The sequence below is a fragment of the Carassius carassius genome, chromosome 1 (genome assembly GCF_963082965.1).
Source record: "Carassius carassius chromosome 1, fCarCar2.1, whole genome shotgun sequence".
NCBI lineage: Eukaryota > Metazoa > Chordata > Actinopteri > Cypriniformes > Cyprinidae > Carassius > Carassius carassius.
In genome coordinates, this window is record NC_081755.1 from 41,086,250 (window position 1) to 41,114,057 (window position 27,808).

Consider the following 27,808-nt stretch of genomic DNA (forward strand, 5'->3'; position numbering starts at 1 on the left):
TGTATGAGCAGATGTCAAACAACAAAACGAATAACGTTGCCCGACCACATGCAATCTTGACATTAGTGTAAACCTAGTAGGTAAAGGAAACAAGATGATTTTGTGTTGAGCATACAACGCTTGCTAGCTGAAGGCAGAAGTCATAAGAGCCAGGTTTAAGGCGCACTGGGATGTTTCCCACTAGATAAATTAATAAAAGTAGATTTCTGTAAGAAACCGAGTGTGAATGCCAGCCCAAACACATTCTCAAACCACCTCATGAAGGTGCAAGACACAACTTGAAATGCATCTGGCTGTTCAGGCCATGCACATAAACATCCCTCCTCTCAAACATCAGCATACAGAAGTTTGGAAGTCCCGCAAACCGCATGCAAGAGAGGAAAAAGGGATGAGGAACATCATTAAATGCCAACCGCCATATCATCACAAGAACTTTGCATCATTGTGGAAAATAATTGTGTGAATATATTGTGTCTGAAAAAGTTGACTAGATTTATGTTTACCTATATAGATACACGTTCATTTGATCAAGTGTAACTGACAATGGACACCCAAAACAGATAACAATCCAATCAATAGCCATCAAAAATCTCTTGATACTTGACCACCGGATCATGCCCCAATTAAACCACTTAAATTTCTTGTGTAAAAAATTATGGCTTTGCCACAATAAAAGCCAAAATCCAGTGAAAAAACGAAAAAGAGTTGAAACTAAAGACTCCCAAAAACTGAGAACTTGAGAGGAAGTGAGGAGGTGGAACCAAAAATAGACCAAAAGAAAACAACAACATCTGGACCTCATTTCTAAAGACAGAAACTATAATGCTACCGCAAATGTGCCTTTTTCATCCTAAACATTTTAGTCGAGTGGTGAAAGCATCTTTTTGCTACCGTTTGCAATTATATGTTTTTTGTAATACATGTATTTTCGTTAACAGGCAAATTAGGGGTGTAAAAATCATTACCCAGCCATCCTGCGCTCTCACATGCTTTTTGTGTGTGTGTGTGTGTGTGTGTGTGTGTGTGTGTGTGTGTGTGTGTGTGTGTGTGACTTAGTGAGTAAGTGAGAGTGTGTGTATTACGTCGCCGCGCACGGACCGTGGGGTTGTTGTTCAGTCGAACAGCGCGTGGATTACAGAGTTCTGAATTAAACGGAAGACACAGCTGTACCTGACGCGTCCTAGAGGCGTCCACGCAAACCTAGAGAGTATTTTTCTTGCCTGACGTTCATCTTAACCATGGCTGCGTTAATGATTAGATTACACGAAGCAGTGACTTTGCGAAAGTTTTGACTTTTATACCATCACTTATTTGTGGCTCTCACAGATCCTTCGAGACTCGATCGAGCGGAATCGGGAATTACGGAATCTCATGTCAACTTTGTAAATGAAGATTAAAAACATCGGCACTCGCTTCTTCCATCTGCCAAACATAGCACATGGGGTAAGTTCGTTTCCCAGCACACTAACCACATCTCAAACTTAAGTCAAATGTCCCTTAGTGTTACAATAGTTCAGTCTTCATTCATTTTCATAGCAGCGCGATAGAGCTGTGTATTTTAATGACCACTTTCATGCAAATGCTTGAGACAGATATGAGACCCTTCTCTAAACTCACACTTTAACAGCAACTTGTGATATGTTTATTTGTCAACAGAGGCACGTTTCTATCACCGTCAGCTCACTGATCTTTCTCTCGTGATCTCATCTGATAAGAAGCTGTGCGAGATAGTCTTATCAAAGATTTCGACACATGCATATTCATCTAGTGGCAGTTACATATAAAGTGACTACGTTTTGCATGCCTTATGAGTAGCGCGCAAATGTTTGCCCACAGATGTAATGTGTAACATGCGCGCAGTTAAACATTGACCTGTATCATCCAGACTTGCTGGACTTCATGTGTATTGCAGGAGCTCTTCATTTGTCAACAGGGACTGGTTTTTGTTGAGCTCGGAGCACGCTGGGAGCTTTGCGACATTCGTAGCCGTTGAGGATTTGTCCATCCGTCACTGTGAGGATGGCATTGTTCCTAAAGGTTGTATTAATAAGACAAAAGACTCTATTATGGCATTATGCTGCTGGACGGAGTGCTCTCAGACTGGCGTCTGTCTCTTAAAGTGATAGACCACACAAAAATTACAATTCTGTCATCATTTACTTGTTTGTCTCGTGTTTCTTGGAACAAAATGTGTAAGGGATTTTTTACTTTAAACCTTACTCAAGATATCACTTTGTGGTGAATGAGTCTTAAAGGGACAGTGTTTTATTACTCATTTTCAAATTGTTGTAAACCCCCATGACTTCCTTTCATCTGCGACACACAAAAGAGATGTCATACTTTTATTGGAAGTTTTTTTTTTTGTACAATAAAAGCGAATGGTATCTGAGGCCTGGTTGTTTTGCCTTACATCACCTTTTGTGTTCCACGCAACAAGGAAAGTCATACGGGTTTGAAATCTGATTCTTGATAAGAGTTTTGGTTTTCCTAGTTATTTTTTAAATAATCTTTATTTTGATCTCAAACATCATTCATGCTCAAACACACATTCAGACCTGTATATCAACCAGTTGCAAGACATACAAGATCCAGTTGTGTTTTTAATGGAGCTTGATTGTAAAAATAACTGCCTGGTGTCCATTTTTTATTTTTTCTGGAAGGATAAAAAAAAGCATGCTGATTTTGTACGAATGAGTACATGATGATATAATTACCATTTTTGGGTAGACTAGCCCTTTAAGGTTTTGGTGTTGACAGTTTTTTTTTTTAATGATGAAACCAGACAATTGTAGAGATGTAGGTCAGCTCTATTGTATATACTGATTTCTGTCTCCCCTGGAATCCAAAGCTACATTGAAAAGCCATTGCGCTGGCTTCTGAATTTAGGTCAAGCTATGAAATGCATCCATCCCATAAGTCCAAAATACCATCATCATTCACTAACAGCACCTCTCTGAGGTACTGTATGTACATTCTGATTGTACATTCTCTCTATGACAAGAAAAGAGGATGGGGTTGAGATGTTTTGTAATCTGCTTTTGTGGTACACAATGCTTCCCTCTGCAAGATAAGCTGATATGTAAGAGGAAACGCTGGCTATCACACTGAGAGGTGTCCATCCATCATTCTCAAGTGGGATGATAAATGTGTGCGGGGTCTAGTTATTCTTCTAAAAGCTCTAAATGGATTGATTGCATTATCTTGTCTATTCTGTGACTGAGTGCTCTGCACTTGCACATGGGAATTTCAGCATGCTTTTTAAAGGAGAGCTAACTAGTTATTGGATGGAAACAGCATTACTGAAGTGGGAAAATTAAGCCGAGCAGGAATATCAGGTGTTGGATCTATTGATGGGGAATATTGATGCTCTCTGTGAAGAGAGCAGTTTCTATTCAGTGGGGTCTATTCAGGTGATAATGGGGTGGAGTAAAAACAGCAGATTTTCATCATGCTGGGATCCGATCTGTAGACAGAGCTGATATGGGCAGCATGTAGTCCACGTTGGCATCGTGTGACGCCATGCTTCATTAAACAAGAACAAAACCAGCCACGCTGTCTCCGTTGACCACCACTGGCTTTCTTAATTCAAGTTCACACTCAGCCCATGTCAACGTGATAGAAGATTCAGCAGTGGTTTTTATTTAATATTACCCACTGCGCCTAGAATGGACACTATACTCTGAAAAATAAAGGTTCTTAAGTAGCATTGATGGTTCCATTTAAGAACCTTCATCATCCATGGATTTTTTTATTTTATTTAGATTTTTTAAATGTTCTTCTCACCAAGAAAAAAAGACTCTTTTGGGAACCAAAAATTGTTAAATTGTTGGGAAAACATTTTTGGAACCTTTATTTTTAAGAGTGGCCAACATTAATACCCTGGATTTTTTTTTTTTGGTGGGGTGGGGGGTTTGCAGGTAATCTATGTAACTCTGTGGAATGCATTTAAGCATGGAGAAGATTGTGAGCTGGTGGCAGGAAGCATTATCAAATTAGCCCAAACATGTGAAGAGCTTTGTGAATGAATATGCTTTCTTATTCCGTGGAAGTCTGCTGAGCTTTCCACAGAGTTCTGTGGGCATGGATTCAATGTAGACATAACTGTGACTCATCATCTCAGTCTGAGTCTCTCATAGTTTTCTTTCAGAATTAATTTTAAACTTTCATAAAGCTGCAAAGGGATTGTCTTTAGATGAGTGGTACTATTCGTTATGACGACGATTTCGCCGTGGCTAGTGAGGTTGCACGCCAACTGGCTGATTTTTACCTGATGGTGTTTCTCCTGACCTTAAGTTCAACTCTGTCGCAGAGGCACATTTTCAGAATGTGGTTCGTTCCCCATGATTTGGCTCTGCATGCCCACAGGTTGCATACTGTATGTGCGTTCAGACGTCAATGAGGAGGGACTGCGCATGAGAGGCAAGTTAAAAACAAAAAGTGAATAAATAAATGCTATCTAGGCAAACGGAAAGATAAATAAATGTTGCAGACTGTGGTGGGAACTTGGAAGTGTGGGATTTTTGAGCTTGGTCACATAAGGGGTTAAGGGTGGGGCCAGGTCACAGTGTGGGCGGAGCAATCCCTCAAGGACTTTTGCATTTAGCATTTTGGCAGCAGCCATAGACCTCTTGCAGCACATCCTCAGACAGACTTCACTGAGGAAGACAGTATCCTTCATGTCAGACAGAGCGTTTAAACAATAGTCCTCCCAACAATTAAATCACTTCCTCATGCTCATGTCATTCCATATCTGTATTAGTGTGTGTGGAAAAAATAAAGTGAATTTTTTTTTGACCAGGACTGTGAATGTCAAGCTCCAAAATGATATAAAAAAAAGAACAAAAAATGGTCCATATGATTTTTTTATTGCACAAATTGAAGCCAGTGCACTTGAGAATTGGCTTAGTTCAATTCTTGAATGATTTTGTGAACGGATCGAAAATATCTGACTTCAAAAAATGGTTTGTTCACAAATTGGTGAGCTAATGTCAAGATTTTCAGTTAATACACTCCTAAAAATTGAGGCTCCAAAATTGTGTTTTTGTAGCGATGCCATACAATACGGTGTTGCTATGTACAATTCTGTCTTTTATGGCGCTTGACATTTCTCTTTCTTTTTTATTCTTTTGAAAAGAAAGGCTAGGATAATCACCTTGTTTAAAACAACATGTGGTTAAAAAAAGAATTAGTTTTTTTTGTGTGTACTTTCTCTTTAAGGACAAAAGATATTTGTGCTCGAAGAACATACTCGTCATTGCCAAAACAATATGTTTTGCTGTTCGGGGAAGAATGACGCTTAGGGATCAATGCAATTCCTGGTCAAACAGGGCAGCGTTTTTTTTTTTTTTTCATTCACGCCAATCAATAATAAGCCATCTTTGGTAATATTAATAGAGGCTGGGGTTTCCAGTGCTTTAGGGCTTGCGCTGTTATAAGGCAGCATGCCATATTTCCTCAGCCGAAAAACACTTTTGCTGGGTGTGGCAGCTGGGACAAAATAAACGCCTTCTGTTTTGGAGGCTGCTGCTGAGCAAGTTACAACTCACAGCCGGCAATGTGGAGCTAACAGTATTTGTGCCAAGAACTGGGAGTGTCGCAGCAATGCTTTGCCTTTGCTTGTGCTGCTAACCTTTAGACTTTAGACTGCATGTTTGATGCAACTGTATGGTAGCTTACATATTTAATGTCGAGATAATCACAAACACAAACCCATAAATTTATGTTGTATACAACACAGTCACTTAGCCCAGTCTGTGTGTCTCATACAGACACATGCAGACACAGCTCAGGGGAAACTTTCTAAATATTTACTGAGCAGAGTTTCAGTTAGGGGAAAGACTCTGTCCATTTTAGGACAGATAGCGTTTCGAGTCACGGAACAACTTCTAAAGGTCTCTATACCTATTCATGTCTTGCATCTGTGCAAAATCACTTTTTATGGATTTATTTTTGCAAAACATCACCTGACTGATATAAATCTGCCGTATAAAATAGATCAGCAGATCCGGCTTAACATTGATGCTGGTGTACACAGACTTTCAGAACGCCAACAGAAAGGTGTATTTTGGCCAATATATTGGATTTAATATGTTTCAATGGTTCTCAACCAGTGGTTCATGACCTAAAAATGGGTCACACATCAGTCCCCGAAAGTGTTGCAAACTACAGGGAGGGAATAAAAACATATACTCAAACAATAAAATGGAACTTATCATATAATTGTGCATAGTTCGAATAGCAAAATAATTAGGAATTTTTTAAAAATAACTTTTTGTTATCGACGTCAATGTGCATCTATTCAAATTTACAGCATTCTGGAAAATAAAAAATGACCAACTACCCTAAAATGAATTCTGGTTAACTTGCAACAAGGAGGACAGTCATGGTTTGTGAAATCATCAAGATTCATGAGACATTTATGTTCAATGACAGTTAATTTAGCATATTGCTAAGATTATGTATGTTCATGTAAAAAAAAATCATAATGTATGATTTCACCCAAAAATACACAATGCCGTCATTATTTATTCACCTTCATGTCTACTGAACACAAAAGAAGATATTTTACATAACGATGGAAACCAAACAGCATTGACTTCCATTGTATGTGCAAAAAAACCTCTGAGATATTTCACTAAATATCTTCTTTCTCATTTCTTGGAATGACATGAGGATGAGTAAATGATTACAAGAGTTCCATTTTTGAGTTAACTTGGGTACGGTCTAGAGACTTGATCGAGCAAAACCAAGTACGAACCCAAGTGTTGAAATGACTTTGCAAATCTCAAGATTAAAGAAGCCTTGCAGCAGCAGCAGCAGGGTTTCCTTTGTAAATCTGTCTCTCTCTCGTGCTATGATAATGTTAACAATTTTACTGGCCACGAAGAGGTTTGGAGATCATTTTTGTGTAAGTGAGCCGTAAAACGTTTCTAAATGATTTGTGGCTTGAAGTACTCCATAAAGCGCTGGATATGTAGTGTTGTGGTCACCGTGTGGTTTTCAAACCTCTACCGGGCATCAGTCTGTCCAACTGCATTAAGTTTCCAGCAGGTACTGAAAGAGATAACGGCATGCCAGACCCGCACACCCTCCCCCTCGTGATTGACAGCGTATTGTTACTCTGACTGCCTTTGTTTGTGCACCTGGAAGAAGCCCACCGAGGAAGCCCTGTTGGAATGAAGAGCCGGATTGCTGGCTAGAGCTCGGCAGATTAAATTGTGGAGGGGGGGCTTTGTCCATCAAACCTGTTCTTTCAGTCGTGGCATCTGTGATGGGATCAGGCCCATCCTAATGCTAACGCAAAGTCATGAATGTCCATGAGAGACAGAAAGACATGGTTCCTGCCCACACTGGGGCTTTTGCATGAGAATGGCCTGGATCTGGTCTCTCTGGTGGGACGTTGTTGCATTCACTTCTTTTTTTCTGCAATCATTTGTTGAAACAGATGTTGCACAACTTCATCTCGTCTTTTTACTGAAACTAAATGAAACAGTTGGCGGTGTTGCATAACTTGTGGTAAACATTTAGACTAAAGCGACGTTGTTAGGAGTAAAATGGTCTCTCACTTCTCTTATATGGTTGAATAAATCGCTGATGTTCTGTAATTGGTAAGTCTGGTCTAGTCTGCTTCGACGGTGAGAAGAGGGGTTTTTAGCTTGCGAATGTCTTTGGAAATGATGGAAAGACTTATGTGTGGTAATAGAAAACAAAACACAAATGCACAGACATGTCAAAGCCCAGACCCTGAAACTCAATATTGCAGAAAAACATATTCAGAAAATGTCATATATTGGATTCACGACTTGCTGTGCCAGTAATACAGTTAAAAGCCAGCATGATATGATTTCTGAATTCCCCCTGTAACATATCCAGCACTGATTAGCTTGTTGAATTTGATCTGCTTTGGATCGATAACGAAACTACACCCTACAGCAATAAAATGACATGAACCAGATATTTTGAGGGCGCCAGTGGCAGTCCTGCTTCAAAAACATAGTAAATCAAGGTTTGTCCGAAACAAAACACTTTTAACTAGTAATGGTATTGTAAATGCAAAATAGGATGGTCTAGTGTTAAGTGTTTCAAGTTTTTTGATATTAAAGAAGGACCTGGAAATATGATGATCCCTGCAAGCTAAATGTTTAAAAGCATTCATACTCTGTAAAATAGTAAGCATGATATTATGAAGACCTGTTATTTGCCAAATTAAATAATTACATTATTTTGCATTGTAGTAAGAACTGTATATCTACCAAATGTTTTAATAGTGTTTTCAATTGTAAACATTTAAAAAGACAAAATGTGTCTTTTTTTAATGCGTCAGCTTTACAGAAAATGTTGCGAAATATTGCAGCTAAAAACAGCAGTTTCTTTCTTTCTTTCTTTCTTTCTTTCTTTCTTTCTTTCTTTCTTTCGTTCTTTCTTAAACAATTTCTGCCATGATAACCGTTCAATATTTAGAATGCAAAATAAAACTAATGATGTACAAGTCTGTAAAAGTTAACTTTTAACAATTCGATGGGTGAGTAAAGCTAGAATGCATCTTTTTACCAGTTATACTCATGCAACTTCATTTTATAAAGTATAGGATAAAGATAGGATCTAAAATGTATTATATTTTATATATTTGTTGTTATATTTCATATAATATAATAATTATTTGAAGTTGCATCTAGAAAATCAAAGAGGCACGTGCCCTTTCAGTTTGAATGATGCTTCTGACAAAGAGCAAAGTATACCATTGAGTCTTTGACTAAAGATTATAGAAGAGGAAGTAAGACTTTCATTTTTACCCTGACAGAGACAATCCAGTCTTTATCGTCCCAAAGGGACGTGCTCTAATATGTCAGGAGGGTCTGGGAAAGATGGAAGATCATTGTGATTTTTGAAACAAAGCCAATACTTGTGTTTATCAGAATTTAATACAAAGAATATTTAAATCTAAACACACACAAAAAACAGAGTCTCTGAGTGGATCTGTTATAGTTTAGGCACACTGGCCAGTTCTCCCCCACCCTGTTTCTTAGCCCTTCCTTCATTGTTGGATGAAAGGTACCAGACCATAATACAGCATCGTATCACAAAAGGCAATCAAGACTGCTTTATTCATCTGTGTGGGTGCCTGTTTCCTTTGTGGAGTCTCCCCCTCTTTTTTCACACCCTCAACCCCCAAACGCACCAACCCACAAGCACATACGGTACATTATCACCCCTCAACTGTCCCATACACAACTGATGCATAGTAGGAACACATGCGGGTCACATTTGCACAATAGTACCATGTTGTCATGAAGATCTGACAGTGTTTCGTCTATCTAGAACATGAGCGCGCACACATGGGACACACACACACATCCCATAATAAAGCAGAACAATATGAGCATGGGTGGGGTTTGCGTTATGGGGGAACAGGAGCAGGGCTGTAGAACAAAGCAATCGTGAATTCTGTTCTAGGACCTTTCATTAAAGGATACTTCCTATATAATGACAACAGCAGAAGAGTGTGAGAAAAATAAACCTGTGAAACTTTATCTTCTGTGGTTTAGATGTAACTGATTATTTCCTTTATATCCGTGGCCCGCTTGATTGTTAAACCACTTATCTTAGCTTGTCAGTTTGGTTGTTTTTTGCTTACTTTATGGTTGACAGTTATAATTCAGCAAATTTGACTTTTTATGTACTTTGTCTTCCTGTGCCCTGCTGATGTGTGGAGATCTCATCCTTGAACGTCTAGACATGCCTTAACGGGCTGTAAGTTCTCTGGAAGATTAAATAATGAAGTACTATTGCATTAGCTCATTATCTAATGAGCACTAGAAACGGCGAGACCATGGCTGTGGTTCTAAATTAATCCTTTCTGATGTTTTTAATCACCCTTTTGTGGTCCTTTCCTTTGATCTGTGCAGTAGACATTAAACCGTAGGGGGCTGGACGACAAAGAATCACTCACAAATCTGAATCGAGATCACAAAAGTGAAAAAGTAGATTTAAAATGTTCTATTTTAAATTATTTTTGTACTTAATGAAGAATATTTGATTGTTGTTCTTATAATAACAGCAATAATCAGCCAAAGTTGAATTAATAGTTAAATTAATAATTTATTTATGAATAATGCATTCGATTGATCAAGTTGCGGTACAGACATTTTTTAATGTTGCAAAACATTTCTATTTCAAATAAATCCTGTTTTTTGCACTTATTATATTTTAAAGAATCCTGATTTAAAAAAATACAAATAATAATAATTCAGATTCCACAAAAATGCTACTGTTTTTAAATCAGCATAATACTAGAATGATTTCTGAAGGATCATGTGGCACTGAAGACTCATCTTTGCATTACAGGAATACATTGCATTTTAAAACAAATTCAAATAGAAAACATGCTAACACTTCAGTATAGGGACCAATTCTCTCTATTAGCTAGTTGCTTAGCATAACTATTATTAACATATTGGTTGTTATAAAGCACATATTCTGCATGACCATATTCTACATCCCTGATCCTACCCAATACCGAAACTTAACAACTAACTTACTATTAATAAGCAGCATATATTATATGCATATGCAGTATATTATATGCATAGTCCAGCACTACCCTGACTGTTGTGCTACTCACTGGAGGTTTCTCCATTCCACTATGTTTCTTCATACACAGCTCCTCGTTTCCTGTCGCCTTTTGCCCACATGCATTGAAACACATCAGCAAATAAACAGAGAGGACAAATATAAACCACAAGCCATGAGTTCTAATGGGCTTTTGTTTATTTATGCCCCGCAGGGGAGGAAAAGAGACTAAGAAGTGAAGAATAGACTCGAGCCACGCAATATTGACTAATGTTCTGAGAGGAAATAATGGGGCTGAACGTAAGTGGAATAGCAGCTCTCTGTCTCTCTCTCTCTCCCACGTCTGTTTCCTCTCCTCCCCCGTGCGGCTGAGGACAATCGTATACCCAACTTTCCAAATCGTGCTGGATTACTATAGCAGTACACTGCATGCTACATAAAAGGGTACCTGGGCTTTACATAAAGTTAAAAAAGACGTAATTGTCCGAATTAACTGAGAGAAGTAAAGGCATGTAGATTGATTTAGAAATAAGAAATTAAGCAGTACTAGTATCAACAATTTGTTTATAGTAAAGAATAGAGCCCGACCGATATGGATTTTTGGGGGCCGATGCCGATATTAACTCGAAAAGAGCCGATTTATAAGCCGATATTTTGATTTTAAAAATAATCTGGATATTAGACCCATTTCCTATAAACTGCATTTACACAACATTCAATAGCAAAATATCTGCCTGTTCTATGTATGTGGGCTGTATAAACCATTTTCCAGAATGGACTATGTAAAAAAAAAAGCCTTAGATTACAGTCTCAATGACTAAACAATTGCACATCAAAAGTATATATTTTTTAATGATCAAAAAACAGTCTGGTTTTAAACATTTAACACTTTTACTTTCTTCCAGTTGAAGCTGGTTTAAACAGTCTGTGTGTTTACTGTAAATAAATTATAATACTAGTTAAAAAAAGTTAAAGTATTTGCAGAAGTAGTCCCACACTTTGCTGCTACAGCATTCACCTTTTTCAGCCATCTGTAGGCAGAAAGAGAGACAGAGAAAGAATAAGCATGTGTATTAATAATATCACCATGTATCATTACTCATGTCATCATTAGAATTATAATAATAATAAACTGGGATCTCCTACATAGGCAAAAATGAGAAATATATATATTTTTTTTATTTGTCAAGCAATAGGTATTACCTACTTATATTTAACAATATTATTTCAACATTTTCCTGTTATGTCTGTAAAGCTGCTTTGAAACAATATGTAAAAATAAAAAAGCGCTTGTTCAGCTCACATTTATTTACATGTCCCCTCTGGTTTAATCATTTCTGACGCACCTACTGTAGTTACTGTAACTACACTATATTTGCTCTCACAGACACATTCACAACAGACCCGTATATCTTCTCCTCTTCTCTTTGTGCAGTCTGAATCAAAACATCGTCTTGCCTACTATTACGGAAGATTACGGAATCAATTCGAAGTTGAATGGTTAACGTTAGTGTCATGAACACACCGCTGTCAATTTTGAGAAGAACCACCTTCAAACAAGTTAATAGCAAGCATTTAAGGGGCCTGCTAAAAAGGAAGCTCTTAGCGTTAGAGTAACGTAACCAGCCTGAATTAACCAAATTGTTCTCTGGACCTGAGGGTAGCCTCTTCTTCCTTGCTTCTCTCTTCTTCTCTCTTCTCTCTCGCTTCTTACAACGGGACAGATACAGGTTTGCTGCTGACCGAAAGGAGGAGGAACAGACTATGAAAGTGACTATAAAAATGACTATTTTTAAAACTCCGCCTATGCCATAGCGCAGCGCAAATCGCGTTGTATCTGAAGGGCAACGCTGAGCCCAGCGGCAAGCGCCGTGCATACCCCGTACTGTGTGAAAGGCCCAATTACGCGGTCATTATGTGGGAAACACACCGCAATAGAATAAGAATAAGTTAAACGCTAACGTTATAGTTTGACCTCCTATTAACGTTCGCGCTCTTCCACTGATAAACATGGTATTAGCTTTGTGGCTAATCTAATATAGCAATGCATTAGCGGCTGTAAGTGATGTTACAGAATATTTAGAAGTGATAATGACAGGACCGTTAGCTAGAACTACCACACAGTTTTTATATACAGGGTATGAACTAAATCTACAATCATTTCACATGACGAACGACAGACTCACCGTCAAAACAGTTGATCGCTTTCTTCTGTAGTGGACTTCTGGCGCTGTTGTTAACTCTGGAGCTGCAGAGCTCCCTCTGGTGGGCACACTATGCAACACTCATAACATGAGTGAAGCATGAGACTCTGTTTCTCATGTTTCATCGGCCGTTATAAATGCCGATGCCGATTTAAATGCAATTAGCTTATATCGGCCGATAATATCGGCCGGCCGATATATCGGTCGGGCTCTAGTAAAGAAGATAAGTGATTTGAATAAACCCTCTTACCCAAATGTCTGTGCATAACTATGAACATGAATGATTCCCTAAAAAACAGCAAACTGATAGAGACTCCAACAATAATAGACACCCTCACTTCTGTGACTAGACAATGATGAAGCTTTCTAGTGCACATGTGTCAAACGCATTAAAACTCAAGTATACTTTGGGTTTACCAACCCAGAACTAAAAACCAGATCATTCAGCACACTTTCAACACAATTCATACTTTTTATGAGAGGGAGAAATTGTAAGATATTGTACCAGCTGGCAAATTGTTTTGGGTAAGGGGTTGGACCATATGGTCTATGGTCAGTTTAGAATTGGGTCATACACATTTTTTTTTTTTTGATTGTCTCATACAAGGGAAGTCTTAGAAACTTGGAGAATTTTGATTTGAAGCCAGTAAACAAACTAGAAACACACTTCAGGTACTGCATAGTAACTACCAAATACCACCTCAGCATTACTTTGGAAAAAATAAAGGTTTCAAAAGGTTTTTTTTTTTTTTTTTTGCAGTGATGCCTTAAATCAAGTTCAGACTCTTCAAAGGACCTTTCAGAGAATAGTTTTTAAAAGAGCCATTTTTCCTTGGTATCAAAACATTTTTAATATTTTTTTTATAATAATACATTTCATTAAATAATTAGTTTGAAAATGAACTTTTTCCCACTCTAAATAAGCTTTTGTGCATGAATGAGCTATGAATGTTAAAAGGACAGTTCACCCCAAAATTTTAATTTTGTCCTCATTTACTCACCCCCAAGTCATTCCAGACCTTATGAGTTTTTATGTTGAACACAGAAGATATTTTGAAAAATGTTTAAGAACAAAACAGCTGTTAGTCTCCATTGACTTCCACATTAAAGAAAGAATACTATGGAAGTCAATCAATCAACTTCATGTTTGATGACCGGCATACTTCAAAATATCTTCTTTCTTTTATCTTCAACATAAGAAAGAAACTGATACAGGTTTGAAACGACTTGGGCATGAGTAAATGATGACAACATTTTCATTTTTGGGTGAACCATCCTTTTTACATTCATAGTTCTATTGCACAGAAGGTTATTTAGAGTGGGGAAAAAGTTGATTTCCGTTAAAATTATTTAATAAAATTGTAAATTCTTGGTGAACCATACCTTTAAGCCATTTGTGGAACCACTGATGCCAATAAAATAACATTCTATTTTTTAAGAGTTATCGCACGTGTGTGTGTGTGTGTTCCTTACATTTTCTCCAGAATACCAAACTTATACCTAAATTATTATTTAGTCTGGCTCTAGTGGGAGGCTATAGAAAGTGTCTTTAGTGGGTGGCCACATGGTCTGACACGTTGACCAATGATGCTATTGCAATCACCCAGGTTCATGTCTGACTTGTATTATTGCACGATTGCTCTTTTCATTTCCTGTCCCATCTTTCATTATACACATCTAAAAATTGCAACAGAAGAGAGCATTTTATTCTCTTATGCTATTTCATGCTCTAGAGGTGGTTACTGTTGATTGTGAAATCACACTAACTCTATATAATCACACCAGAGCTTGTATGTTGCTTACTTAAGCAACTTTTTCTTTTTTATGCTTTTTCATAAAATGTCTATGGAGTTCCTCTCAGAGACAGTTCATGTACGTGAGAAATGGCAGACCCTCTCAGATCAGCCGTATCTGCTGAACAGAGCACTTGGGAGTTGTTTCCACTTTCTTGCCGTCTTGAAGACGTTTGAGTGTGAAGCTGAAACCAGTGTTGTATCTGTGGTTAAATCTCAGAGTTGTTTTTTTTTCTCCAGAACACCACTAGCTACTGCTGCTCAACGTGTAAAAATAATTGCAGTATGATGAACAGTATAGTGATAACTTGAGAGGGTATAGTTTTGTGTACATCTGTATTGGAGTGTCATGCCTATGTGTTTGAATGTGCAGATGAGAAACGGATAACGTTTGCATTTGCTGTGTTATTCTGTTTTGTTTCTGAGATGTCGGAGACATCTGCCCTCTAGTTTCTGTACTATCTAAACGCCTGGTGCTCATCCATGTCCTGGAGATAAAAGTGGAAATCATTGAAAGGGAGGCTGGTTGTCTGCCGCTGAGGAGATGAGTCAGAAGAGTAAAATCTCCCCAGACTCCCCAAAACTTGCTCACACACAAAACATGTAATGTTTGTTCAAAAAAAAAAAAAAAACATTGATTAAGGAAGTATTTTATGATTCTAGTAGAGAGTGTGTGGAATATATAAGGAGAAAAAAATTAAAAAATTACATGGCAACTACTAATGTTTTGTTTCTTAACGACTGGTCAAAAACAATTAGATTAATGAGGAGTATTTCACTCTCTTGACAACTTCACATTATTAGTAATTAATTATTTATTTGCATGTTTTTATTCCTAGCAGCATTACTTGCTTACATAGTGATTTTTATATAGTGAAGAGACACCTTTGTTGCATTTAACTTGCTTACTGATGGTTGTAAGATGATATTTTATGTAAATATGTTTTGGAAAGGAATGATGAAAATGCTATACACACACACACACTAAAAAAAATATTTTAAAATGTTTCTTTTTAAATGTATGCATTTAACATTACTCTAAAAGTAACAATTTAAGATTCTTTGTGGCTCTAAAATACTAAAATACTATCAACACATACAAAGTAAATATATTTTTTATATTATTTTGATAATTTGCTTCTGTTTTAGTACATTTTAGTATAATATATTTAATTATAAAGTATTGAAAACAAACTTTTAAAAAAATGTGTAACATTTAAATTTATAGATTATTGTTTTTATATCTAGTTTCCATTGCAAAGGTATTGAAAACATACCCCTGCTCTATACTTAAGTCATTACTAGCATCATTACCAATGCTTTGGTTTTAGGTCGCTCTGTTACATCACAGTCTGTCTACCAGTGCTGTAGGACTGCCGTCTCTGTCCTAGAACTCTGACATTAATAACTTTAAAAATACACTTTGTTTCTAGGAATGTTGCCGCTTCCAAACAGCTAATCGATGCATGGTCGTGATGGAGAGATGCTCTGTGAAAGAGTTAGAGCAGGCCCCAGGCTTGTTGCAGAGAGGTGGAACCAGCGTGCAAGGCTGATCGGCATGCATTTGTGCATATGCAAAATTAAAAGTGTTATTTGCTAAGACTTGCTTCATCCTGCCCACATGTGTCTTAACTTATGAGAATGGGGCTACATGCAGCTTCAGATGCAGCACAGCTAGCTGTGGTGGTAATGTATGGGTCAGCGTGCAATCTGAACACATTGCACCGAGTGGTTTCTCTATGTGTTTGTGGATAAACCTTCACCCACAAACCTTTTTTTCTGCCAACAAACAATGCAGTATAGCCCATTCGTGTTTTATTTGCTTTGGTTTATGAAGGAATGTTTTGGTCAAATGCAAGTTAGGCTCTATAGACAGTAGTATTGTTGTAGATTACCACAATACATAACTTTTTACTTGTACCTCAGTTTATAAAATCACACCAACATTCATTGACAGCTGTGCACTTACCATGGTAGACATCCATTGTAAGAGCATTGTGCATACACTTGCAGTTCAAACATTTGAGAGTCAACTAAAAAACTTTTTAAAGGGGTCATATGATGTGATTTCAATTTATCCTTTCTCTTTGGAGTGTTACAAGCTCTTGGTGCATGACGAAGATATGTAAAGTTGCAAAGACTAAAGTCTCAAACCCAAAGAGATATTCTTTATCAAAGTCAAGACTCTGCCACGCCCTCCTAAAATGACTCGTTCTAACAGGCCCCCACACATCTACTTCACGATGTGGAAATATTTGCGTAATGTCACGCAAATGTTCACACAAAGAAAGCAGTCGTGGTTTCTGTAACCGTAGTTAGTGTTGAAGCAGCCATGTCAGGGAGATGCTGTGTGCATCTAGGAGAAAGCAAAAGCACTTTATTTGTTTTTCCAAAAGTAGATGCATTTCTGACGAATGTTTGTCGTGTTCAGCCAATCACAATGCACTGGGTCAGTTGGCCAATCAGAGCAGATGGCGCTTGTCGGAAGGAGAGACTTTGTAGAAAACGATGCGTTTGAGAGAGACGGGGCATAGAGTACCTAAATTTTTTTTTACAGTTTTTGAAAAAAAAAAAAAATGTTTTTTGAACATTAAAGCATGTCGACATATTCTGTTACACCAAATAGACAAAATAATGATCTTTAAAAAAGCATCATAGGACCCCTTTAAAGACGTTTTATAATGCAATATGTTTTTCTGTTTTAAATGAATCCTATTTTTTTTTTTTTTTTTACTTTGTATCATGGATTCCAAAAAAATGTGAAGACTTAAAGAATTAAAAAAAATAATATTTCATAACATTACTGTTTTTACAGTATTTTTATCAAATAAGTGCAGCCTGGTGTGCTTAAGAGACTTCTTCCAAATACATTTAAAAATCTGACCAATCCCCAACTTTTTTTATTTTTTTTTAACTAAGCATTATTTTCTGTAATAATCACCAACTTGCCACAGATACAGAGCTTGGCTTGAATTTAACCTGTGTTGTTCCTTTTAGATGAAACTTCTTAAATGCTGCATGTGTTTTGTTGTTTATTTAGTTGTGCCATTTTGTGAATAATATCTCAGCTAAAGGACCTTGTTAGGTATGGCTCAACAGAGTGCCTAGTTCATGATCTATTTAGTAATTTACTTAATATTTTATAAAAAATAAAAAAACTGGGGAATTGGGCATGCATAATAAAACCAGCCAATATATATCCAACACTAACCAATATCAGCAGATAACCAATATGGTATTGATATATATTGTGGATCCACCCTTACTTGCTCTCATTACTTTTAGGGCTATATACTCTTAAATGAACACTGCTGCAATTTTTATTATATCCATATTTTTATACTGATTTAATGGTATGTGTTTAGTTTAGTGCAGTATTTATGAGCCAGTGGAATGTAATTTTGTTCATATGTGCACTCTGTATGTACAGTTGAATGACAATAAAAGCTACTTACTTACCTTTACTTCGAAAAATATTACAGAAATGCAACAGAAATAACAATTCTGTGAGAGCTGTGGAGGGATATGATGGACTGTTGTTACACTATGACTATATTATATATTATAGCACATGTGGAACACTGTTAACCAATCAGAATCCATTACCAGAGCTATTTGGTTTATAAACTGGCAAAGACAGATTTTTCCAGTCACAGAAGTGGGCGACTGTAAAGTACATGTCAGAGCTGGGTCATTAGCAGGGTGGAATGAGAGTGTGTTGAATAGAGCTTTGTGGTCTTGGGACTCTCTGTGTTGTATCACCTTCGCTGCATTGACTAGCTTTGACTCATGACTATTTTGGCTTAACGGAACAGATGGATTTTTCCCCCCATTTCCTCCCACCCTCCTGTAAGTGCTCTGTTTTTTTACCCTCATACAACTGATATTATAGAACCAGCCCTAGCTGGCCAATCAATACAATTATGTATGACGTAATCGCACAGCTCTCCGGGGCAAGGTATAATCAGTTTAATGATCTTGTGCTATAAACTGATTGTATTTTGATATCAGGCTACTTGTATTACAGTCCACGTACAGTGCATTTGAACATTTTGAAGCGTACAGTTTGCAAATTCGCCTTACTGTTAAAGGTCACCTATGAGCCAACAATACATTGAATGGGTCAAAATGTCAATTTTTCTTTTATGCCAAAAATCATTAGAATATTAAGCAAAGATCATGTTCCATGAAGATATTTTGGACAACTCTAATGGCGATTTTCGCAATATTTAGATTTTTTTTTTTGCACCTTCAGACTCCAGATTTTCAAGATGTATCTCATTCAAATATTGTCCTATCTCAACAAACCATACATCAATTGAAAGTTATTTATTCAGCTTTCCGATTATATATCAATCTCAATTTTGAAAAATTTATGGCTGGTTTCGTACAATGCATTTGAACATTTTGAAGCGTACAGTTTGCAAATCCGCCTTACTGTTCTTCTGATAAAGGTCGCCTCTGAGCCTGATTGCTCTTTAGCACGTTTAAATGACTTGCGGCTCACGGTGTTTTGCATTAACTTGCTGTATTATAAAATTCCCCAAAAATGAGCTCTGTGTAATGGTGCATTTGTGGTAGAAGTGAAAAAAATGTGGTCATGTGGATGGTAATACTTATCACGACGACTACAGGATATAGAATTTGTAGCGTGAAGCACTTTACAGAGCGCAACAGAACCGTTATGCAGAAAAATAAGTTTACTCATCCATTTATAACAGACCGCAGACAGGTCTAGATTTAAGCATGAGTTAAATAGGTGAAACGAAGCTAGCGTGAAAAAAGAATGGTAACAAACAGACATACTAAGCTGAAGTGAAGCATCTGTCAGTTATGTGTTGTTGTGTCTGGGTTTTTTTCCAAGTGTGTGGTTGCTGACGGTTTGTGCAACCTGCAAAGATGTCTCAAAGATCTCTGGAGAATGAGGCAAATGGTGCTCAACCGATGTTAGGTAACAGGTGCGTTGTGGGAAGCACGGTTGCTCAGATGCCGCTTACTAATTAGGGCTTATCAGGTATTTCTGGGAAGCGCAAACAACACCTGGGGCCTTTGTCCAGCTGTCATGGGGATGTGGGGCGGGGTCCTGCCCGAGACTGGGGTCCGAAGTTCAGGTTTCACTGAACTTGATCATGTGCATGTCATAAGAACTGTAAGAGTGACCTTTATGATGAGTCAGTTCTGAACCACAACCATTTAATCTACAAAGATTCCTTTAAAAAATATATAATAGCCTTTGCCATAGATCTTGACCTAAATCCTCTTCTAGCCATCTTTGGGATGGCCGTTGAACTTAACCTTTCTGTAACGGTTCAAAAGGCTCTAGCCTTTACCACTTTGCTAGCAAGACGTCTCATACTCCTGAAGTGGAAACATGCCTCACCCCCTTCTTTTGATTCATGGCTGAAAGAAGTGTTCACCTGCATTAAATTGGAAAAGATCAGACTGTCACAGACTGGATCTTTAAGGACCTTTAATAAACTGTGGCGCCCCTTTTTAGAGTATTTACTAGCTAATTCTCAAGACACTTAAGCTGAGCATCTCCTGATAATTTATTTTATTTTTTTAAATGCTTTAAGATATCAATATTATTATTTTTTTCATTTTTTTTTTGGTTATTATTACTATTTTTTAATTATTATTATTTATGTAATTTGCTGTTGTTGTTTTTTTTTTTGGAGGCTGTGGGTTGTTTACTTGAGGGAGGGTTTTATTGGGGTATTACTGTGTGGAACGATTATTTTGAAAAATCATTGTTATTATACGTTGACTTGATGTTCCCAGCAGAAAAACCAATAAAGAAATTGAAATTAAAAAATATATAATAGTTGCAATTTTGCCACAAAACGAGCGGCTTGCTGCTGTGCTTCAGCACGTTTCCTGCCGCACGTATTACACCTGTAAGAATCCGATTTAACTTCCTCTGCTCTGCTTTAGTGTCTCTCGCTTCCACCAAACCTTTCCCACATTAACTGTCTTGCTCTCCAGCAGTCAGCTATCAAGTCTGAACAGGATGTTAGTCTTCTGACACCACAAGCACTTCCTTTGGTCTATATAGTTTTGGTCTATAGTAGTGTAGTTGTGTACAGGAAGACTGCTCTTGTCGGCCAGCTGGACTGTGGAGACGCAGTCACAGTTTTGTCTACTTGTCTACCACGTCTTATTTGTGACCCTGAAGTAGCACTGGTGTATTTGTAGTAATAGCCAACAATTAATTGTATGGGTCAAAATTATACATTTTCCTTTTATGCTAAAAATCATTAGAATATTAAGTAAAGATCATGTTCCATGACGATATTTTGTACATTTATCAAAACTTAAGTTTTGATAAGTAAAATGCCTTGCCAAGGACTTTTTTTTTTGCACCCTCAAGACTCCAGATTTTCAAATAGTTGTATCTCAGGCAAATATTGTCCCATCCCAACAAACCATACATCAATTGAAAGTTATTTATTCAGCTTTCCGATTATATATAAATCTCAATTAAAAAAATGTACACTTATGACTGGTTTTGTGGTCCAGGGTCACATTTATTTAATCAGTATGGTGAGTATGGTTTTTCTGTAGAAGAAGAGACAAAAGGGTCCTTATTTAGACAGGATGATCTAGCGTCCCATTGGAGGACGGGGTGGGCCGGAGTAAGTGGGGCAGGCCGGAGACAGCATTGCTGACAAACCAGACCATCGGGTTTCACATGCTGTCAAATCCCTAGATGAAAGGCGGCAAAGGTCTCCACAGTAATACCGAGGCCGTGACTGCACCGGGGACCACGCAGATGGCCCACTGAAATCACGAACATGAGTTGTCAGCAGCGAAACAACCCACACAAACCTGTTCCGAGAGTGAAATTTCAGTGGGTGGTGGATGTTGAGCTGTCTTGAAACGCATCTGTCGGTTTCTGAGAAGGCGACTCACACATTTTGATGGGTAATTTAAGTTTTGGTCTGACAGTATAAACTGTTGATTGTTTACAGTGTGCAAAAATATGTGTGAATAGTTTGAATGGGACGGCCTGCGTTTGGTGCCATTTTGGACCAGTGTACCAGTAAAGAGTATCAAGTGAGATTTAACCTGGACAATGAGGCCATTGTTCTTCACTGCTGCTCAAGGGAATGGCCTTGCTGGATATTATTGGCATTTGGCAGCAGGATAGTGCCACTATCTACGTAGCTGTAGCTTATTGTGTGCTTATAAGTGACTGAGACGAGCTTCCTGGTATGTTTACATAAGTCTGCATCTGTGATTTATGTATGTGAAGGGTTTTTGAAATCTGTGCAGCAAACAGTGATGTTGAAGTGAGGTGTGTGCGTCACACAGATGTCTCAGATTCCTGCCTTTGTCTCCAGATGCCATTCCACATGGCTGCATAGTCTCTACAGTGACTCTGGCCTGCTGGGGGATTTGTGTCTTTCGACGTCGAGGCTTTGGCTGTGATGGTGTGTTGGACAGTGGTCCTCATTTGTCAAGAACAAGTACATTCGAGGGATACCGTGGCCTAACATTTTGATTTGTCTATAGTATATAAGAAGATAGTAACCAAAGTACATATGTTTTTGTCATTTGGGACATTAGAGAGCAGACAGGAAATTAAGGTGGAGTTTAAGAGACGATGAGATCAGAACGTGTGAAAAACACCAAGGCATTTTTGCTTAAGCACTAGACCATAAATAAGAGACTTCTTTTTTTCTGTTGTCTGATTGTGGTTATAAACTTTGGTAACTACTAGATAAGAGATTTACATTTTTACATTTTGTCCTCATTTACTCACCCTCATGTCATTCCAAACCTTTTTGAGTTTCTTTTTTATATTGAACGTAAAAGAAGATATTTTGATGAATGCTGGTAAACAAAAGGTTGATGGTCCCCATTGAATTGCATATTATTTCTTACCCTACTGTGGAAGTCAATGGGGACCAACAACTAGTTGGTTATTCAAAATTATTTAAAATATCTTCTTTTATGTTAAACATAAGAAAGAAACTCATACAGGCTTGAAATGACATAAGTACATGACAGAATTTAAATTCTTGGGTGAACTATTACTTTAACTTTATACGTCATGTTTTTTATGTAAATGTCATATATAAGTCTATAATTTAAAGTCACAATGTCACAGACGTAGTACCACATCCTCTGTAATGTGGCACATCAGAGCAAAATGGACTATCATAAGAAAAACTGTAGATTGCAGACTTCAATCCATTAGTTGTTGACTGGATGGAGGCAGAGCTGATCTAGAGCTTGCCATATATTTAAGTTTATTAAAGAATTAAAACATGAAAGAGTTGTTCACAGTACGATCATAAAGATCATTAGGATGCATATAGAAAACTGTTTTTTTTTGTTCTTGAAAAAAATATTTAAGGGGGTCTAGCACTTTTCTGATCTGAACACAATATTATGTTGGATAATACAGTTTCCACAATTGTGTGGCTACAAAAAAAGTATAGTTTTCTTTGCATCACATGTCACTTCTCCACATGATTTCAGATTAACAGATTTTCAAAGAGGTGTACCACACTCAAAAAAAATTTACTTTCACTTTTGCCAATTTTACTTAATACGTTCATGTTGTGATTACTTAAAAAAAAAATTTAACAATGTGAACTTAGTCTAGTTCATTCAACAAAAAAGTGTGTATTGTCAGCTTTACTTAAAAATTATTTGTTCAGCCAACATAACATTGTTGCATAAAAGTAACAGATTAATAAAACCAATACAGACTTGAATCTCAGTGGCTGAGGATTTTGCAGTGTATTATGGGTAATTGTTGTTCTGTCACCCTCTTGCAGAAGTGTAGCACCATTAGATAGGTAATAAATTATCAGGTTTGAGTCAATGAATTTGTTGTGATTATATTTTAGAACAAAATTTACAAATAAACAAATGGTTGAAAATGCAAAATTGCATTTCAAGTTAAAATTGCAACATTGAGTTTCAAGTTAAGTTTACTTAAACTTCTTTTGTAAAATGAACTAAATTATTGTTTGTTGAGATTACTTAAACAAAATGCGTGTAACCTGTTGACATAATATTTTTAATTAAACTCAACATTTCATTTTTTTTTTATGGAAATGTATGTCAAAAGACCCAAAAAGCAGATTTTATGAAAACTTCAAACTTTTACAAATTTGAACACAATTTATTCCGCAGCAGAAAGCTGAATGCGGCACCTGTCTATCTTAAAATACTGTAATTAAATCTAATATTGTGACTAGATGTCTGGAGCCAGGTCAGACCCGTGTAATCATGCTTGCTTGCTTGCTTACTCACACGTATGTGTCTTACACATACAAAACATTTTTACTCAAACGCATCCATAAATTTTCATGGGTTCAACATTCTGCCACCAGTTATTTAATAAACATTCTAAAACCATTATTCTCAGCATTTACTCTGTTTATTCAGTTGTTGAAAGGGGATTTTAGACTAGAGAACTGTTTAAAGCCTTTGTGGCCTGGTTGAAATGACACTCTAGTCATTGGTTTCAAAGATCTTGGTGATTCTTGTAAAATGTGATAGACATTCAAAAAACAAGATGGTTACAATGTCACGTTGTTTTACACATCCTGTGATATGAGGTTACATTACTTTGTGAGTCAGTAAATGGTAATGGTAAAGGTTTTGCACACTGCCTCTGAAACTTTCGTCTGTCATAACATTTTTGGATCTGGTTCAATTTTCTGCATTTTTGCATCCGTAGCATGCATTTTGATAGGAAATAATGGTGAATACGGAAAAAACACAATTCAGACGGTGGTGTGTAAAGACCTTTAGAATCCAGCATTGCATAAATTTACGTGTAGGTGTAGAAGTCTTTGTGTCACATGAACACTCACTTTATCTTAGTTCATGGGGCAAGAACAGATTGTAGCTGAACAAGGACAGTTCTGCCATGTAGTGTTTACTCAGAAGGGAAATTTCAGAACACTACTTGAGCTATTTTTAGTTTCCAACATGCATCTGATCAATGCAATTCCACTGCTTGTGCTTTAGATAAAGCCTAGCAGACACTTCCAGAAGGAAGCTTGTTGGACTTTCATGTTGTTTATGTCTGCAGCACAAGGCTCCAGATTCTAGACACAGACGCTCTTCTAGTGTGCACACTCAAGTAGTCACAGATGCTGCAACGCTTTTCAAATTCGCTTCCGTTCAAACTTTCTCTAAACAAGCTGTAGCATTGCGCAAGTAGTAGTAACTCAGTCACCTTTTGTCTGTGATTGTTTAACATGTCCACAAAAACATGAGAGAAAAGTATTTAAGGCCGTGTTTCCACCTGATATTAAGATGTGTTGTTTTGTGCCTTTAATTACAAGTGTTTAGTGCTAAATTCAGATGGAAACATGGTCTTAGGTGTTTTGTCATTTGATGACTAACACCACACATGGAGCTAGTCCAAAACATATGTGTAGTGTAAAACCTCTGAATGCATACCAGACCATAGTAAAACACTGCATACTTGGCATCATCCACTCAAAATATAATATGCATAAGACCCGTTGTACAATATGTAGTCTGTGCATATTTTCTGCAAAGATATTTGTGATATGTTTAGCATTTATATCATGGTGACAATTTCATGGGTGGTGGTGTGGTGCACTTGGAATAGAATTGTCTTTAACTAGAGGGTTAATAAAGAAAAAGTTACTTGAATCATGATGTAGTTTTATTTTCAAGTTGACTAGTTAAGTAAGAAAAAAAAAACGAAAATCGGTCAAAAGTAAAAAAAAAAAAAAAAAAATCTAGATATTTTTGGGCAAATCTTTCAGCTCTACCGTGTAGACCCAAGATTGAACTGCAGTGACACATAACATGTCTTTATCTCAAAATTACACAAAACCACACTTTATTACTCCCAGGCACTGACTTTTTTACATTTTATGAGATGTGCAGCAAAGAATTATGAAAATTATTTGTCAACAAAATTAATTGATTGCAAAAACAATGTTACATTTAAATTAACACTGCCCTGTCTTCCATCGTTAGGACACACAGATAGTCCTGTCTAACCCTGTTAATGTTATGCTCACTTAAACAGATTGTTTGGCGCAGAAAATATAGCACTTTCAAGTTTAAAATTGACTTGTGATTGGTCTCTTTTTACCTTTGGCCTTGCAGTAATCATTCTGTTTTGTTTTTGTTTGCAGGTGACACTGAGGAGCTTCCTGGGCCCCTGAGACGTGACATCGGGCTGGGCGTCTCATTTCCTGTGCCCTTGTTGGCCCAGACAAGCCCAAACAAGCTGCCCTCTGAATGACTACTGACCATACCGTACCGTCACCATGAGCAAATACTCCCAGTACTTCAACAAGAGCCTCATAAAGGCCCACTATATCTTTGCCAAGAACATGAGCCAGAAGGATTTAGATGATCGCAAAGATACACAACGCCTGAGCAGCCTGAACATCTTATTTGTTATAATCTGCAGTATCATCATCTTGGAAAACCTCCTGGTGCTCATTTCCGTGTTTCGCAATAAGAAGTTCCACTCGGCCATGTTCTTCTTCATCGGAAACCTGGCCTTCTCTGACCTACTGGCTGGCTCTGCTTATATTGCCAACATCTTCCTGTCAGGCCCTAGGACATTTCATTTGGTGCCTGTCCAGTGGTTCATACGAGAAGGGACTGCTTTCATCGCACTGGCTGCCTCCGTTTTCAGCCTGCTGGCCATCGCCATAGAGCGCTACATCGCCATCACCAAGGTCAAAGTTTATGGCTCAAACAAAACTTGCCGCATGTTCCTTCTGATTGGAATGTGCTGGGTGATGTCCATCCTTCTGGGAGGTCTTCCTATTATAGGCTGGAACTGTATTGATAACCTGGATGATTGCTCCGCTGTCCTTCCTCTTAACTCCCGATATTACATCCTGTTTGTCGTCACCATCTTTACCGTCATCTTGCTGTCCATTGTGATCCTTTATGTTCGCATCTACCTAATTGTGCGTACCAGCCACCAAGAGGCCACCAATTCTCCAGCTTACGCTCTCCTGAAGACTGTTACGATTGTGCTGGGCGTCTTCATCGTCTGTTGGCTGCCCGCCTTCACCATCCTACTCTTGGACACTTCCTGTAAGGTAGAACAGTGTCCTATCCTCAACAATGCTGCCGTCTTCTTTAGCTTCGCCACACTGAATTCGGCACTGAACCCGCTGATCTACACGTTGAGGAGCAAGGACATGAGGAAGGAGTTCCTCAGGGTGCTTTGTTGCTGGGGGCTGCTCAATTGTGGCCGGCCTCCTCACCGCTGCATGGTGCCACTCAAGAGCTCAAGTTCAATGGAGCACTGCACCAACAAACACGAAAATCAGTCAATTCCCATCATGCAGGACTGCACTACCTGTGTTTGATTTAGTCTCCTCAGGTGGTTGAAGATAAGGGGAGACCCCATCTTGGAGGCACAGAAGATTGAAGTGTTCAGAGAGCTCATGGATGAAACACAATCGACGTCTTTGGACTCTCGGACATTTAGAGTAGATGTCTGTGTTGGAGTTCTACTGTAAGGTGGAACTATGCTACCAGAACTCCCATGTGTCCTTTGTTGCTCCTGTCCTTGCAAAAAAAGTTAGCATAATAAGACTGTACCACGTATTTGGCATTTTAAGTCAAATGAAAGAATGACAAATTCAAATGGGAATATGCGTTTATAAATGAAAAATCAAAGTTGCACTTTGTAGACTTCTAGGCAGCTTGGGATTGCATGTTTCTCATATGCTGACCAAGCTACCAGAAGTCACATACAAGTTGTATCCTAGATTCGAGAGGACAGATGAAATATAAGGATCGACAATGCACTCCATGTGAACCAAACTACCATGCATGCTTGCAGAACCGTATTTATCGAATTACTTGATATACATAACACCCTTTGATTACCGTTTGACAATAAAAGTATTCCGCTTCATTATATCGCATGAAAGTCTAACCTGTGTAAAACTAATTTGTATGGCAAGCTTATGTACAATTGTCAATGTTACTTCTCTTGTCCATCTTAACTCACTGTCCCTTACTATTTTTTTTTTTTAACATTCCTAATTTTTCCTATGAGGAAAGCACAATCAGAATGTGATTACTGAATTCCTGATATGAGTTTCTCTCAATGTAGACGCTGGTTGTGTTGGCATGACAATGCCGTAGTGTCGCTGCGGCAGCGTGTGCTTCGTTTCGTGCCCTCTTGACGAATGGAACTGAATATAAGAATGAAGTGTTACGAGCGAACGTTTTCGCTGATCGACAGTATTACTGAAC

The 27,808-nt window shown here is 37.7% G+C and overlaps 1 protein-coding gene across 2 annotated transcripts; it reads left to right on the forward strand.

The window, feature by feature from the left end:
- Positions 1–903: 903 nt before the first annotated feature.
- Positions 904–27,627, forward strand: s1pr2 (sphingosine-1-phosphate receptor 2). Of its 2 annotated transcripts, XM_059559289.1 has the most exons (3): positions 904–1,443; positions 10,784–10,869; positions 25,711–27,627. In XM_059559289.1, the coding sequence occupies exon 3, from the start codon at positions 25,846–25,848 to the stop codon at positions 26,908–26,910; it is 1,065 nt and encodes a 354-aa protein (XP_059415272.1). In that variant the 5' UTR covers positions 904–1,443; positions 10,784–10,869; positions 25,711–25,845; the 3' UTR covers positions 26,911–27,627. The 2 variants fall into 2 exon arrangements, with proteins under 2 accessions (XP_059415272.1, XP_059415271.1); XM_059559288.1 differs by lacking the exon at positions 10,784–10,869.
- Positions 27,628–27,808: the final 181 nt, after the last annotated feature.